Below are 15,797 nucleotides of genomic sequence, written 5' to 3' on the forward strand. Positions count from 1 at the left end.
GCTGAGCTGAATCTCCATCCTTCCCTCTCTTTTGAAGACTGGGGTTTTCTCTATAGCTCAGGCTGGCTTTGACCTCATCATACAGCCCAGGTTGGCCTTAAACACCTGATCTTTTCCTGCCTCAGCCGCCCAAGTTCTAGACCACACCTGTGTGTCAGCAGGTTGGACTCCGCCTCTCCTCCGTGGCCTGGGGAAGGGCACACTTCTGTCTCTGAAGCCTTTCCTGGTGGTCCAGGTGTGCCCCCATGGCTATGGATTCCATTCCAACCCCCCATTCAGTGTACGCAACAAACGAAACTTTTTATCATCACCACACACACCCTCATTTACAAGCCCCCACAGGACATGGAGTTGCCCACCCTCTCGGCCTCTTGGGCTGTCCCAGAGGTCCTCTCGGACCTGCTTGCAAATGCTCACTCACTGAAGCAGACACTTCTTCTGCTTGACACCATACCAAAGCTGGCGATCTCAGCAGCTGCCCTGCTGGCCAGGCTGAGGAGGGCTCAAGAATAGTCAGTGGGTATGGCCAAACAGTAGTCCTCCAGGAGACATGACTAGAAGACAGTGTCCCCAACCCTGCCTGAGCTGCCTTGCTTCAGGGAGACCCAGTGGCCCACACAGCCTTCAAGTACAAACAGGTTCCCAGGTGGCTGAATATTTGGGACGGTTGACACGACACGGCCGTGGACTTTGTCATGCTGACGTGGCCTTGAGTCTTGCTTTCCTCAGCCACTGCCTAAGAGGCCAGGTGCCCCCACTCACCTGACCAGGTCAATGGGCTGGTACTTGTAGAAGACCCCGTAGCTTGCCCATTCCTCATACAGGAGCTGGAGAGAGGAAGGGATGGGAAAGGAGTTGGCAGAGGGGCACACACTGGCACTGAGCCCTGGAAGAGCTTCAGGGTTTCAGCCAGCCTCTCCATCATTCATTCATTTGACAAATGCTTGGGGAATGCCAGGGAGGGGATTGGCATTCTGGGTTCGGGTTGGAGTGGGAAAGATCCTTCTAGAAGGTTGTGGACTCCTAAGCTTTTCACGACGGGACTGGGAATTCATCTATGACATCTGACATCAAGAGGTCCCTCGGATCAGATACCAGATTGTTTATTATCCAGAGTGCGTCAAACTACTAATGTTCAAACTGAGAGACACGGATGGTAAAATTGAAAGAAAATCTCCTGGCATACAGAGATAGCACAAAGTCCATCTCTGGAGACAGGCGTACCACCTGTCACGACAGAAAAGAGACCAGGGCCAGCCAGTCAGCCCGGCACGCAAAGGAGCTTGCCACCAAGCTTGGCAACCCTGAATTCAATCCCCAGGACATGGTAGAAGAGAGGTTACCTTCTGACCTCAACACATGTACACACACACACACACACACACAGAGTATGGGGGAGAGGGGAAATTACTGGTTAAAACAACCCCAAGTGTGTGAACGGGTCACACATTACTAACTTTGCTTCACACCCAGATCCTACGTCACACTGTCCAGCTTCAGGGTTGCTCTTGATGGCACAAAGTGGCCCAAACCCTAGAATAGCTATCTGCGTACTGTCATTGCTACTGTGTATGGACTGGGTGGTAAGAGGGCCCAGAGACCCTCCTTGGCACATACCCTCCATGCCTAGCCTGGCAAGGAACTAAAAGGCAATGGGCTTGGTCCCACATGCTTCCCAAGGGGGTCCTAGGCTAGAGCTCTTCTGCCAGTCTTCTGCGGGATAGGACTGTCTGGTCCTCAGTCATCCCTCTTTATTGGCATCAGGATAGTAGCAGGGAGGAGACTGGGTAGGGATGGCTGTGTGGACTCCCATGGGTCTCTGCCTCTTACTTGGTTGCTTGTGATGTGTCTTCTTTCTGTAACTTTCAACTACATTTATTTATTTATTTAAATGTTTTGGTCTCCCTCCCCGTGTGTGTGTGTGTGTGTGTGTGTGTATGTGTGTGTTTGTGTACGGGTTTGTATATGCAGATGTAGGTACATAGCTGTGTATGCCAGAGGCCTGATGACAGCCTTGGGTGTCATCCTCAGGCAGGCCATCCACCTCCTTTGATCTTTCCTTAGCCTAGAGCTCACCAGTTAGACTAGGCTGACTGTCCACAGCACCCCAGGGCCCCTCCTGTTTTCCTTTGAAAGTCACCATGTTGATTTATTTTTCACACAGATTCTGAGGATCAAATTCAGGTCCTTGTGCTTATGAGAGATGTACTTTACCAACTGATCTATTTCTGCTTTAACATTCAGATCTAAAAATCAGGGTGGGATGGTTCTCTATGCTCGGGTGTGGTTGTGCAGCCATGAAAACATTGCCCTAGACATTCTTATGGACTGGATGTATGGATTCCCTGCATATGTACAGCCCTCACTCCCATGTGACTACTAGAATGTGGGACCTTTCAGGAGAAAGTCAGGGTTACATGAGGTCATATAGTTGGGTCCTTCACCCCAGACCTCAAGGATCTTTTAGATGGGGCAGGATGGTGCTATGTGCAGGCAGGAAACCCAGCTGGCCATCTTCTTGGCCACTTGAGTGCCCCGTCTGTTCAGCTTCCCTCAGTGGCTATGGTTTCCTCACTGCCTGACTAAAAAGGTCCAGAGCAGAGGGGAAAGACTGATTCATATGACTCTTTGAAGATGAAAGATAGGTAGGCAGCATGACCTACCTATCCAAGAGAGGGTCTACAATTGGGGGGGGGGGTTCCTTCTTATCTATCTATCTATCATCTATTATCTGTCTCTATCATCTATCTATATCTATTTATCATATATAAATAATCTATCATCTCTATCATCGTCGATTCTGTCTCTATCATCTAACTATATCATCTATCTACCTGTTTATCTTTATAAATAATCTATCATCTCCATCCATCCACCCATTCATCCATCCATCCATGTATCTATCTTTTTGAGACAGAGTCTCATGTATTGCAAGTTGGCCAAGACTTTGCTGTATAGCTGAGGATAACCTTGAATTCCTGATCTTCCTGCCTTCAACTCCCAAGTACTAATTAAGATTGCAGGTGCAATCATGCCTAAACCATGCCCTGTTTAGGCAGCACATGGGAGTGCACCCAGGACCTTTCCCATGCTAGGCAAGCACTCTACAAATGGAGCTATATGCCCAGCCCCTTCCTGACGCTCCCTTTGCAGCTCTGCCAGGTCATGATTGTATGTGTTACTCACAGGCAGCCCTCATGCCTCCAGGAAGCAGGGAAGAAAGCAAGGGAGAGCCAGAGACACCTGTGAGGAGCAGGAAGCCCTGCTGTGAAGCTGAGACTTGCCTGCCACTTTGCTACCGGCATGGCCTTATCTGGCCCTAAAGTCCCAGATGAGGCTCATGTAGCATGAGCACCACCACAGCCTCAGAGAGGGTTCCCAGTAGGAACCTGAGAGGAAGTATCAGCATTGCTGAGCCAGGGAAGACTGGGGGAGCCCTAGGCAGACCTGCTTCTTCTGTCTCTCCTTTGTACCAGAGGCTAAGGGGCATTCCTCCTAGGTCATTGTGGGAGCCTGACGTCTCTTGTGTATCACTATGATCTGCACAGGTTATGCAGACATGAGAGAAGCCTACAGCTTTCTCCAGAGAGCAAAGCAGGCCACCTGCCAACTTTGAGGAATCTATACTACAGCCCTGACAGGTGACCAGCCAGTAGCCACCAGCTCACCTGACACTACACACTGCTCTGTGCCATAAACTGATGGCAGCGGGGAAGGAGGGCGGACGCTCATCAGAGGAGAGGGCTGTAGACCAGGGAAAGAGACTTGGGGTAGGAGAGGAAGGAGGAAGAGAGAGCCAGGGAAATGTAGTTGAGGGGAGGAGGAAGGGAAGGAGGGAAGCATGGAGGGGTGAGAGACAGAGGAAGATGAGGAGAAGGGAAAGCAGGGAGATCTAGTTGGGAAAAGGAGAGGGAGGGAAGAAGGAAAAGAGAGATGGACAAGGGTGACAATTTGAAAGCTTCTTGGAAATGAAGTGTTCAAAAACCACCTCAGGAGGATCTGACCACTTCCTGTAATCCCAGTCATGGGGTCTGGCTGGCCTGTGTGGCCTCTGCAGGCTTGTCATCATCATGACAGAGGTTGGGAGAACACTCCGTTTTCTAGCTGAGCACCACACTGTGGAACATTTCCTGCTCTGAGGTAACCTTCCTCACCCTTATTGTCAGGCAAAGAGCTCACAGGGAGAGTCACTTGCCTGTGGGGCCCCTTCAGCTTTTGCTAACCTAGGAGGAGTAGGGCTCAGGGCAGCAGAGAGTGCTCAGGCTGGGAACCATTTTTACTGACTGTTGAACAGATGAAGAATGAATTTGGACCTGTGGCTCTTAGTCCAGGACAGGGGTGAAGCAGGCTCACTCCAGCCACATCTGTACATCTCCCACGTGGCAGAGTCCCTTCCCCCCTTACAGGTCTGGTTATGCCCTTACCTGTGGGACCCTCACTAGCCTCAGGATGATCCAGCATCTGGCTGCAGCAATGCCTCTGCTCAGGTGTGTGTCCTGGGTTTGATTTAGCCTTTGCCTTGGTGTGGATTAGAAGCTGCCTGTGACCCCCAGTGACTATGATCTAGGCAGCAAGTCGTTGCTGATCCCTGCTCATACCAGCCCCTGCAGACACCTCATTGCCACACCGCTCAGCCCAGGAAGATGTCCTTGCTGTATTTTGTTTCATTAGTCCTGTCAGGTACTCAGGGTCAGGCTTCAGGGATTCCCACTCATCCATTCACCTGCCAAGCCATCTTTAGAACCCTCTACCTACCCACACACCCAATCATCTGTCTATTTATCCACAGAGAGGATGGAGATAACAAGGAAGAAGCCAAAGATTGGTCACAGAAAAGGGAAAATTTTCACTCAAACCAAGCCACTTAAAATGGAGCCATCCTGGGAGAGCAGAAGTTCTGTGATAGGACCAAAATACTCAGCTAACCTTTCTCTCTTCCTTCCATCCATCATATCTGCTCACTGACACATCCACCTACCCACCATCCATCCATCCATCCATCCATCCACTCATCTTTCTCTCCACCTACTATCCATCCTTATATCATCTACTTATCCACTCCTCCATTCATCCACTCACTCATCATCTATCTGTTCATTTATTTACCTACCCATGCATCCATTTATCCACCCACCTACCCACTCATCTATCCATCCAACTTATGATCACCCACCCACTTAACCATCACTTTTTAGCCATGCCTTATACTCTTTGCCGGGATATAAAATTCATATGGCTTGTGGGACATTCCCAGTAGAGTTAATTGCTGGGTCTGGATAACCCGGAGCTGTGCTGCTGGACCTGGCATTCAGCAGAACCGGGAAGTTATCTGAATAAGTTACAGATATTGCCGGCCTGGTGTGACTATCATCTGCATTACTGCAACCAGTGTGATGGCTGGTGTGGCTGCAGCCCTAGGGAGAGTAGGGGGATAGGATGGGGGGGGGGAGGAAGAACGGGGTGGCTGCCATCTATGGAAGAAGGACCTCAGCAAAGAGGGTGAGGGGGTGGACTCTGAGCCCAGAGCTGGCTAGGACATGGAGTGGACCATGCTGCTCCAGCAGGACTGGATAGAGGAGTTCATCGGGTCATGGGGTCTCAGATGAATGCCAGATGGAACACTAAAAATAACCAAATATGTCATTTTAATGCTAAATCAGATAGAATCTTTAGCTAGATTCCCGGGCAGACAAGTTGCTTCAAGTACTAGTCATTTAAAAACAAGCCTGGGGCTGGAGGAAGTCTGAGAGGGAAGGACATGCCACCCAGAGGTCCCCAGGCCAGGGATGTGGGGACAAGGCCTCTTTTGTAAGGCTCACAAGGGAGAACCTAATGAACCACTTGCACAGGGATAGGGGAGGGGCAGAGGCTCAGGAAGGGCTCCCTCTTCAGGAGGGAGGCCTGCATTTGTTTAGCAGACAGGCTTGCTTGGATGTAGCTGTGGAGGGCTGGCAATGGGTAGGAACATTCCTGAGTGTGGGGCAGGCTCTGGGGGCAAACGCTCATGCGGGGGCAGATTCTTGGAGATGTCCTGGGCAGAGTGAGGATTCTGGACTGCTGGAGAAATGAGGAGGGTCGGCAGAGGATGACACGTAGTGTTTCCCAGAGTTCCATGAACTCCTGCCTGGTAACTTCTCTATTCAAAAGGGCCCAGGTAAGTTTGAACACCAGAAAACCAGTTCCCCAGGGTGCTGTGGGGACTGTGGCTCTCTGGGAAAGTGGTCACTGTGAGTCCGTGTTTACTGATCCTAGAGCTGGTAGAGTGAGGCCAGGGACCTTCAACAGCCACAGGAAACAGGGACACAGTACAGAGTAACTCCTCAAGACAGGGGTTCCCCCGGCAGCCAGCGTGGGAGAGGAAGGTGGAGAGGAAGGGGCAGGATCTGAAGAAGCATGGTCAGGATGAAGTGACTGTAGGAAGGAAACAGATAGCCCCCATGCACTCGCCCTTCCCAGCTCTGCCTCCCACGCTGCTTTCGAACACTTACTTTCCTGTCATTGAACTCAACGTTGTCACCCTCATAGTCTCCCTGTGAATGAAAGCAAAAGTAAGTTCCAACCATGCCACAGAGGGTGAGGTTGACCAGGTGCCCCTCCTCCACGGTCAGGGTTGTGTGAGTCCTGTAGGCACTTTAGTTGGCCTCTGACACCAGATTCCTCAAGCTTTGTCTTCCCTTGTCACAGAGTGGGATCCAAGAGGAGATCCATGACAATGCCTTAAAGTTGGCAGGGCCAAAAAGGGGGGGGGGGCTTTGAGGGGGAAGGAAACTCTTCCACCAAAAAGAACACATGATGTACTCTGTGAAGTTCCCAGAGCCCTGCCTAGCTCACTGTCCGGTATCTCACTGTAAGTTACACAATTTTTGAATCTCTAGATCCTTGAGTGCAACATAGCCAGAGGCTCAGAGATGCAGCCTGACACAACCAAGGATACACAGCTAAGTTTGGTTAGACCCAGAACTCACAACCATTTCTCTAAAGTCAAAGGAAGAAAGGATCCAAAGTTGAAAGTGAGCCCCCAAACCACTGAAGGGGAACAGCAAGAGAGTGGTTCTCTCCAGCAATCTCCACCACATATACCTGGCCTGGGCCAGCCACCTGCTTTTGCTAGCCTTTAGGCCTCTTAGAGTCAGTCTAGGGCCCCCTCCATTAGTCAGCAACATTCTCAGCATCTGGCACCCCCTGCCAGAGGGGGAAGATCTAGCCATGCCCTCAAGCAAACGGCCCACCGCCAGGGTCTGAGGGCAGGAGGGTCAGCTTCCTTCTGGATTCCTGGGGCTCCTCTTCCACCCAGGCTCAGATCCTTTGGGTGTTTTCATGAATGAGTCTCATGGTTCCAGTATGGACTCATTCATACCAGAGGCTTGTCGTGATGACCTGAAGGCAGGCGGATGCCAACCCGGAAGGAAGCTGAGAAACCACCAAGCAGCCAACACAAACGTCACCAGCCTCTCTATTCGAGTGATACCTCTCATTACTGGAGAGCTCCCCAGGGTCTCACTCAGAACAGGTGACTCTTGGTTGGCACAAAGGACTAATGCTGGCCACCCAGCTGGCCGCAGTGCCTCACATCTGTCTAGAGATATTAGGTGTAAGAATGAACAGCTGCAGGGGTGGGGAGAGGGTGAGGATGTCCCAGGCCAGGAATAAAGACGGAAGCATGGATGGAGGACAACTTAAAAGATGAATGCAGAAAATGCAAGCAAGCATCAAAGTACATTGAGCATGGCCACCAATTCCTCGCTGGCCCAGTCTGCCAGACGCTCAATCTGTGCCTTCTGTTTAAGGACACGGGGCTCCCTTCAGAGGAGCTACTTCCCCTAGACCCTACAACAAGGTCTTAGTGTGTGGCTCAGATTAGCCTCAAGCTCACCATCCCTTTGCCTTAGCCTCCCACGTGATGAGAGCGCGGGTGTGTGACGTCACTCCTGGCTTCCCTAGCTGTTTCAGTGTGAGCTTTAATGGGATGGATGCTCTTCCGTTGCTTGCAAGGTTTATGGGTGGAGAGTTCCTTACTCTCCAAAGGTTCTGGGCTCTGCTTCCAGGCTGTGATTTCCTGGACAGACTGCTTGAGTTTCACAAGCCCCTGCTTCCCCACGATTAATGTGGGAGGTGCGGCCACCACACAGGTTTTCATATGGCTGCTGGGTAAGGGACAATGGCAGATCTCCTCGAAGACGGAGCAGTTGACCTTCGGTGAAGGAAGACACACGGTACCACTTAGACACGCAGCCAGGTGCCAACCACAAGTGGTCTTTATCCCCGGTCCCTCCCAGGGATTCTGTGGCTTCACACAAGTTACTAAACTTCTCTGAGTTTCTGTCTGCATTGGATCAAATGAGATAAAGTTTCCACTGTATGCAGTACTTGGCATGCAGTAGATTCTCAGAGGTATTTTCTAATCTGTTCCCTTTAAGAGTTAAAGGGCCAGCTTAAACTATACCAGGCACTTTAGCTTCTGGGCCCCAGCTATACCAGGGAAGCCAAGGCAGAGCTAGGCTGCCTGCTCTGAGCAAGGCTGTATCCTGGAGCCAGTGGCATCCTACAGAGAAGCAAGCTCAATGGGGACTTCACGGAAGGGTCTAGGAGTACTGTCAGGACCTGAGGAGTCAGGGCTCTACCCAGGAAATGTTCACAAGGCAACATATCTCTTGAGGAGGAGGTCAGAGGGCCAGAGTCCCAACAACAACACAACACCTTCCCACCCCCCACCCCCCCACATGGTGGCCTGTGGGATAAGGGGCATTGGAAGGACAGCAGAGGGAGGAAGAAATCAAGGGTGCTGGAGAGAAGAGGCTGGGAAATGCATTGCTGGTAGGCAGTCACATGCAAAGGCAGAAAGTAGGGAAGCCGCGCCCAGGGACCCCAAATCCCTGGCTCTAAGGTGGTGAAGGCTCCAGCTGGGGGTGGAAAAGGAAGATGAGGTGCCAGACACACCTAGTATGACCTCTTCCCCAAGATCCCCCATGTACTATTTCAGTAATCCTTCCTCCTCTGGAAAGTGGTTTCTTGCCTGACACCACATCTGCCCTGCCATTAGGCAGGCACTAGTTCTACTAGGACACCAAGTCTCTGAGCAGACTGCTCAAGGCCAGTGGAAGCCAGAGAGCAGCATGGGATCATGTCTGCTGCCCCTCAGCCCTGTCCTTTTTCTCTCCTGCCCTGGGTTCCTGGTCTGTGCTACCCTCCACATTGGCAAGTTCCAGGGAGTCTCTGTCTGAGGCTCACACACCACAGCCTGATCTGTTTCCAAAAAGACAATAAGGAGATAATTCTGTTCCCTGTCTTCACCCCTGGCCACAGCAAAAGGCCAGCTGGATAGGGATATTCAGCCCAGGAAGCTGGCCATTCGCTGGTGACCGCCAGAGCCTGGGGCCCAGAGCTTGAGCCAGGGCAAACACTCTGTGGATCAGCTAGCTTCAAGGTATGGAAGAAGCTAGCCTGGCGTCTCCCACAGCCGCCCCTGTCTCCATGGGATTGCTCTGCCAGCCAGGACAGCTCTGTGTGTGACTTTTCCAGCTCCCACTGAGAAGGGACGGAGGAGGCCACGCAGGAAGCTGTGGCCACAGGATAATTGTAGCTCCCAAGGGGGTGTGGCCTTTGAACATTGGGAGTGGGGCGGGGTCAAATGACGCAGAAATTAACTATGTGTGTGAAGGTTACTTACATCGTGCAGAGGGTAGGCGGCCGAGTACACGCCATTGGCCAGAAGGCTGGTAATGCCTTAAAAACAGAGGTAGAGAGAAGTTAAGGACCAGCAGGCCTGCTGCCCCGCATCTGGAAGTCAGAGCCATCACAGGGCGTTCCTGCTCACAGGGATGCTGCTCGAAGCCAGACGCACCAGGCTACCCAGAGCCCGGTCACCATCTTGCGGGGGGTCCTTCCCCAGGTAGAAGGCAGCAGGGCGAGTTAGCTATCCACTAGAGATGATTTCAACATGCTTGATTGGCAGGGTTAAGAAGACGCAGAGCACACCCCAAGAGGAAGTTCTGTCCCTGAGGAAGGAGGCAGGAGTAGTCCGGTCACCCCCAAACCTCGGACTCGCCAGCTACCCCCACCGGCCTGAGGGAGAGCCTGCAGATGGAAAGAGAGATGGCCTCCGAGCGGTCAGAGAAGCTGATCATGAGAAGATGGACGGATGGGAAATTGATGGTGTCAGGAAACACACATACAATTTGGAATTAGCTTGTAAGTTGATGGGAGAAGCGGAAGAGGAGGCCCCCGCTCTTACCGTATTTCCCACACTTCCGCCGTTTACTTAGAAGGGCAGAGTCCTTCCTTCTTCCCTCTCCTTGCCCTGTTTACACATTGGCTATTAGTTACACAGAAGGGCCTGGAAGGGTCAAAGCTACATTGTTGGGGAGACAGAGCTGGTGGTGGCGAGGGGCTCACAGTCAAGGACTCAGGGCAGAAGGAAGATGGCTGGGCCCAGAGCCCACACTGGCATAGGAGAAGTAAAAATCTACAACCTGTCTACTGGCACAGATGCTTTGCCTGGCTCTGGAACCTGCTGCTGAAGAGGGGAGAGAAACTGGACCCCAGGCTGGCCTCTTGTGAGTCAACTTTTCTCAGCTGACTCTATGCAACACGGCTCAATAACATTTGAAAAATAACCTAAACAAGGCTCATCTCCATGGACGTGACCTGGAATAGCCAGAGGCCCTGAGGGACACTTAGGGATCACAACCAGAGGTAGCTGGAGAACATGGCTGAAGCCACGCTCACCAGTGCAAAGTTCACCTCACGTCAAGAGTGCCTATGGAGCTGGATCTGGCCTGTGGCCTCATCACCCTTCCTAAGGTGCAACCAGGGTGAATCTCCTCAGGGCCCTTGCTTGGACTCACCAAGCCCTTTCTTCAAGCCTCTGTCCTCGCCTGAGAGGCTTACCCTGACTATGACTCCTAACTGCTTGAGCTTTCTCAGCCCCCTGTCTGTGAGGTTGCATTCTAGTTTCTCTGTTTCCTTACCCTAGAACATAAGTACTTAAGGGGGGCCCTGGACAGACAGGGGCTGGCAGGAGCCCATCACTGCTTGATAGAGGGTAAGTGACTTTATAGGTTAGCAGAGCTCCAGGCCAGCTGCCAACCAACATGAAGTGGGGATTCGAAGGCACCCTGATCTCTCTCTTCCACCCACAGGTGAGTGAACTAGAGAAGCAAAAATCTGCGTAGGAACCAACCCAGCCACTCTACCTCAGGGTCGAGCTAGAACAGGGGCCAGCTCCAGTCCAGCCATGGTTCTACAGACCTTTTCGGAAGTCACGTTTCTATGGATGGGACCTGATAGTGCCCGGACTGGAGTCATGCACCCTTTCTACTTCTGGTGGCCTTGTCATAGCTGTGCTCTGACAGTGGTCTCCTGAACGAGCCCTTGAGTTTGCTTCCTCCTTCACTCACCCAGAGTGCAAGACATGCTCGTTCTGGAGGTCCCCACTGTCTGAAGAGGCCAGGCCAATGGGGACAGAACTCCTGGCTTCCTGGCTGGGGCCCCAACTCCCAATGAATCAAGATATGGGCTTAGACATTTCGGAGTGTCACTGTGGCTACCTCTGGGCCACAGCAGTCAGGCCACATGCAGTTCCTAAACCCTGGCAGAACCCTTCCTGCGGCATGACCTGTCTCAGCCAGCTCACACAAGGGCTTGGCCGCTGCCCTCCTCGGACTGCTATTTCCAATGGCCAGAACTGGGCTGTGGTCCCCAAAAGACACCCTTGTTATTCCTTCCTGATGAACTTATAATCAAAGATGGGTTGGGAGCCTTGTCTGTTTCTTTTCCATGGTTTAGAGTCTCTCTGCAGGACCCTGTCCTTACACCCTCAAACACCTTCAGCCAAGGGAACAGCCCTTCAGCATGTAAAATGCCTAGCTATAAACCCACTGGGAACAGGACCCTGGCACGGCTTTTCTGCTGGTTTCCCATCCCTCTCTCCTGAACCAACATAGGCTTAAATCAAATCTCTTTGAGGAAGCCCCAAGCCAGATGACCACCTCCCACTGAGAGGCAGGATGGCCACCGAGAAACGCTCGCTGACCTCAGGTCCACAGAGTGTCCTTACCCATGCTGTACTTGGCCTTCGTGCAAGTCGTTCTCTTCAGGATTTCATAGACCTAGTGCACAGGGAGGGACAAGAAGGGGAGCCGTTACTCTGCTGCTCTGCCAGGCAAAGGCTCAAAGTCACAGGGTAGCAGGAGGGTCCTGGGCTTGGGACACCAGCAGGTGATGCCCAGGGGTTAGTCAAGTAGGGGTCATCCTTCACCTCCTGGAGCAGGACTAGCCTCACAAGGTGCCAGTCATGTGCATGGATGCCTTCCTAAGGGAGTGGGGGACACTGTCCCTGCAGTTCTAAGTGGTCCCAGGGTCACCTTCACAGCTCTATCTCCATCTGTGCTGTCATCCCGCTTTCCCTTCACCAGCTGCCCTGGGACTGATGCTCTCAACACATCTCTTCTCCCTCCAGGAGAAAGCATACTGCAGGCGCTTAATAGATCCCTGCTCTGCAGGACTCTCGGTGGTACCCTCTACATCGGTTAACTCATCATGATCTTCTGCTTATTCCACAACCACCTCCTCCTTTCCACTCCTACAGTCATGACAACCACCATGGCCCCACACCCATCTACCTCTACCATGTGACCCCACATCTGTCCATCACCAAGTACCTCATGTCCAACCCCTTCCAGCACCACATGACCCTACATTCATCCTCCTCCACCATGTGACCCCCCCTCTTCATGCACCTTCACCACCATTGACCCCCACATCCATCCATCACTACCAATGGACCCCACACACACCCGCATCCACCCCTATGTGACTCGACATCCATCCACCTCAACTACCATGTGATTCCACATCCATCTACCTCCATCATGTGACCCCACATCCATCCCATCTACCTTTACCACCACATGACACACATCCATCCATCTGTACATGTGACCCCCCCACACACACATGCTTTTACCTACTCCCCACAGTTGACCCCTGGGAGTGAACATAGCTTATATAAAAACCTTGCCCAGCAACCTTTTATGGCTCCCCACTGCCTAGAGGTCTGCTGTCGGAGATCCCAGTGAGCACAATGGGCCCTTGTGTCTTGGAACCTGCTGGTCTCTGACTCCAAATTGTTTGCACATGGAGCCACCCCAATGTCAGGAGAGACATGGCCAGTGTGGAGGGAAAGAATGCCACACCCGGGTCTAAACCAGGAGACTTGACTATCCCTGCACACATCTGTGAATCGGCGGATGCCTTTGGAGCACAGAGGTGGTCTACACACAGGCTTCCAGGGTCTCTTGGAGGCGGCGTCCCTCCTTCCTTCCTCCAGTGGGAAACAGAGTCATGGCTCTCTATGTCTGCTGTCCCCAGAGCCATGGCTCTCTGGCCCAGCGGAACCTCAGACTGAGGTTCCTCACAGCTGGTCACCAGGAAGGGTGTCAGCATTGCTCACAGCCCCTTCTGCTTGTCACTTCCCAGCAGTAGAAGTGTGTTTGCAAACGTTCTTCTGGCAGCATCTGACACCCTGGAAATTGCGCAAAGCCGAGGTTGGTGCACGCACACTAAAGCATGGGCACACAGCTCTTACAGTGACCTGGAAGAGACACTGTGTGCGTCACACCGGCGGTTCTCCTGAGAAGCAGATGTCTGAGAGGCTGTCTCTCAGACATGCCAGCCCCAGCTCCTTTCGGAGGCCAAGAGAGGGTATGGCTGCCCTTCAAACACACTAGTTTCAACGCCACCAGAGGCCATGTCTTTGCTCAAGTTCCTTGCTGCCTGCTCTCATGAAGTCTAATTGTAAAAATGAATCAAATGGCTCGGCAGGTAAGGGCTCTTGCTGCCAAGTTTGACAATCTGAGTTCAATGCCCAGAGGAGAGAAACAACCCCCTTGGGTGGTCCCCTGACCTCTACACATGAACTACACATGTGGTACACGTGCCTCACCATCCCCAATAAGGAAGTCAATGAACACCACTAGTGATAGCAGGACCACACGGTGCCCCTGGGACTGCCCTGATGGGGGATGCTGCCTGCTCTGCCCCAACTGGGGACAAACCAGCAGGTCCCCTGACCTCTACACATGAACTACACATGAGGTACACGTGCCTCACCATCCCCAATAAGGAAGTCAATGAACACCACTAGTGATAGCAGGACCACACGGTGCCCCTGGGACTGCCCTGATGAGGGATGCTGCCTGCTCTGCCCCAACTGGGGACAAACCAGCATCAGTCCTATTCTGACACAGGTTTGGGAACTCTCCTGCAGGCACAGGTAAGGAAAGAGGCAGCAGAGGGAAGCACCTGCCTGCCCTGGGTCTGAGGCTTTCTCACCAACAGGACTCATGTGTCACACGCACGCAGGGTGGCAGCTCCAAGATGAATTCCCTGCACCAGGCAAATGCATGGCCTCCCCTCAGCCCTTGCTGTGTGATCCAGCCAGGCTGGATGCTCTAAGTGGGAAAAGAGAACAGAGGAGGCCTTAACCACCCTGTGAATTTCTTATTTAGATAGAAATTGGGTCCTGTGCCACGCACAGTCCCGGCTTGGCTGGCAGTCAAATTGGCAGCTGAAGGATAAACACTAGGCCGGTGCCCTGACTAGGGCAGGGTGGCCTGCATGTTCAGATTGCGACCTAGGCTGGCCGCACTGGCAGAGGCCTTGGGATAGTCTCCTAATACATGTGCCTGGGCTGGGCTGCCTGGCTTGCTCCGACATCCTCAGCCAAGTCTTGCAGGCTCCACCAGGACAGAGTGACAAGGGGGCTCTGCAGGCTTAGCTGGAGCTTGTCCTGGAGGTCCCCTCCCCCAGCTTCCTGCAGCTTAGCTCTTTCTCACGCTCCTCCTCCAAAAGGAGCAGCCAGGGCCTCCCTCCCCTGGGCCACCCACTGCCCTCCTGATTCATTATTCTAATTATTTTTGTCACAGGCAATTAGAGCCGGCTTCCACCCCGAGGAGTTTCAGAGAAATGAAATGATCACCGGGGTCCCCCAGGGCACCCTCTGATGAGGCAATTCCAGGACGCCTACTCACTATTGTGCTCCGGGTTTTGCTGTCAAAAAAGGAGTCTTTGTCGGTCAGGTCGAATCTGTAGGAACAGAAGGAGACAAGGAGATTGCTGGAGGCCTTAGCGGGCTCCAAGCCTGGGGACTCGTCCTTTCTCCAATAACAGTGACCAGGAGGGGCCTAACTCTCCTCATAGCAGGTACATGTCCCCTGTCCCTGGGTGTGGGGTTAGTGGTTCTTATCAGCCAATGAGACCTCTCATTGCTGAGAAGGGAACTGAGGGTACCCTCCAGCTCTGACTTTTTTGTTTTGTTTTGCTTTAGACAGTCCTGTGTAGCCCAGGCTGGCCTCCAACTAGCCATGTAGCTGAGGATAGCCTTCAATGCCTCATCCTCCCGCCTCCACCTCCTTCTGTACTGGAGTGGCAGGCATGTGTGACCATGCTCGGCCAAGCCTTGTTTTCTTTGATCATAGCCCTGGAAGGTAGTCTCTTAAGCCCCTCTCTCAGTGACAAGGACAAGGTCATCCCTCCACATGATGGTTTCAGCTTTGAGGATGTACCCCCTGGAGAGCGTTCAGGTGTCCTGAGCCTCACAGAGATTGCCTGAGATTTCTGGGACACAAGAACAGCTTTAAAGTCACCATCCTCTGGGGTGCTTAGTGGAGCAGCAGAGCATGGAAATGAACTGGGTTTGGATAATGGGTATGGCCCTCTCATGCCCCTGAGCTGGCAGGGGTAGCTGGGCAGCGTGTCCAGTCTGCCAAAGAGTGGTCAGTGTGGTCAGGGCAGCACAT

General features: G+C 52.6%; 1 protein-coding gene across 3 annotated transcripts in view; it reads right to left on the minus strand.

Moving 5' to 3' along the window:
* The window catches only part of Ano1 (anoctamin 1), a 151,224-nt gene that overhangs the window by 53,657 nt on the left and 81,770 nt on the right, over positions 1-15,797 (minus strand). For 2 of the 3 annotated variants that reach the window (XM_060383295.1, XM_060383291.1), the window contains exons 6-11: positions 15,030-15,084; positions 12,056-12,107; positions 10,232-10,297; positions 9,668-9,723; positions 6,489-6,530; positions 763-827 (exon numbers count right to left, since the gene is read on the minus strand). In XM_060383295.1, coding sequence (XP_060239278.1) covers positions 763-827; positions 6,489-6,530; positions 9,668-9,723; positions 10,232-10,297; positions 12,056-12,107; positions 15,030-15,084 — 336 coding nt within the window. The remainder of the gene's footprint in view (positions 1-762; positions 828-6,488; positions 6,531-9,667; positions 9,724-10,231; positions 10,298-12,055; positions 12,108-15,029; positions 15,085-15,797) is intronic. The other variant, XM_060383301.1, reaches the window with a different exon arrangement.

The sequence above is a fragment of the Meriones unguiculatus genome, chromosome 1, assembly GCF_030254825.1.
Source record: "Meriones unguiculatus strain TT.TT164.6M chromosome 1, Bangor_MerUng_6.1, whole genome shotgun sequence".
NCBI lineage: Eukaryota > Metazoa > Chordata > Mammalia > Rodentia > Muridae > Meriones > Meriones unguiculatus.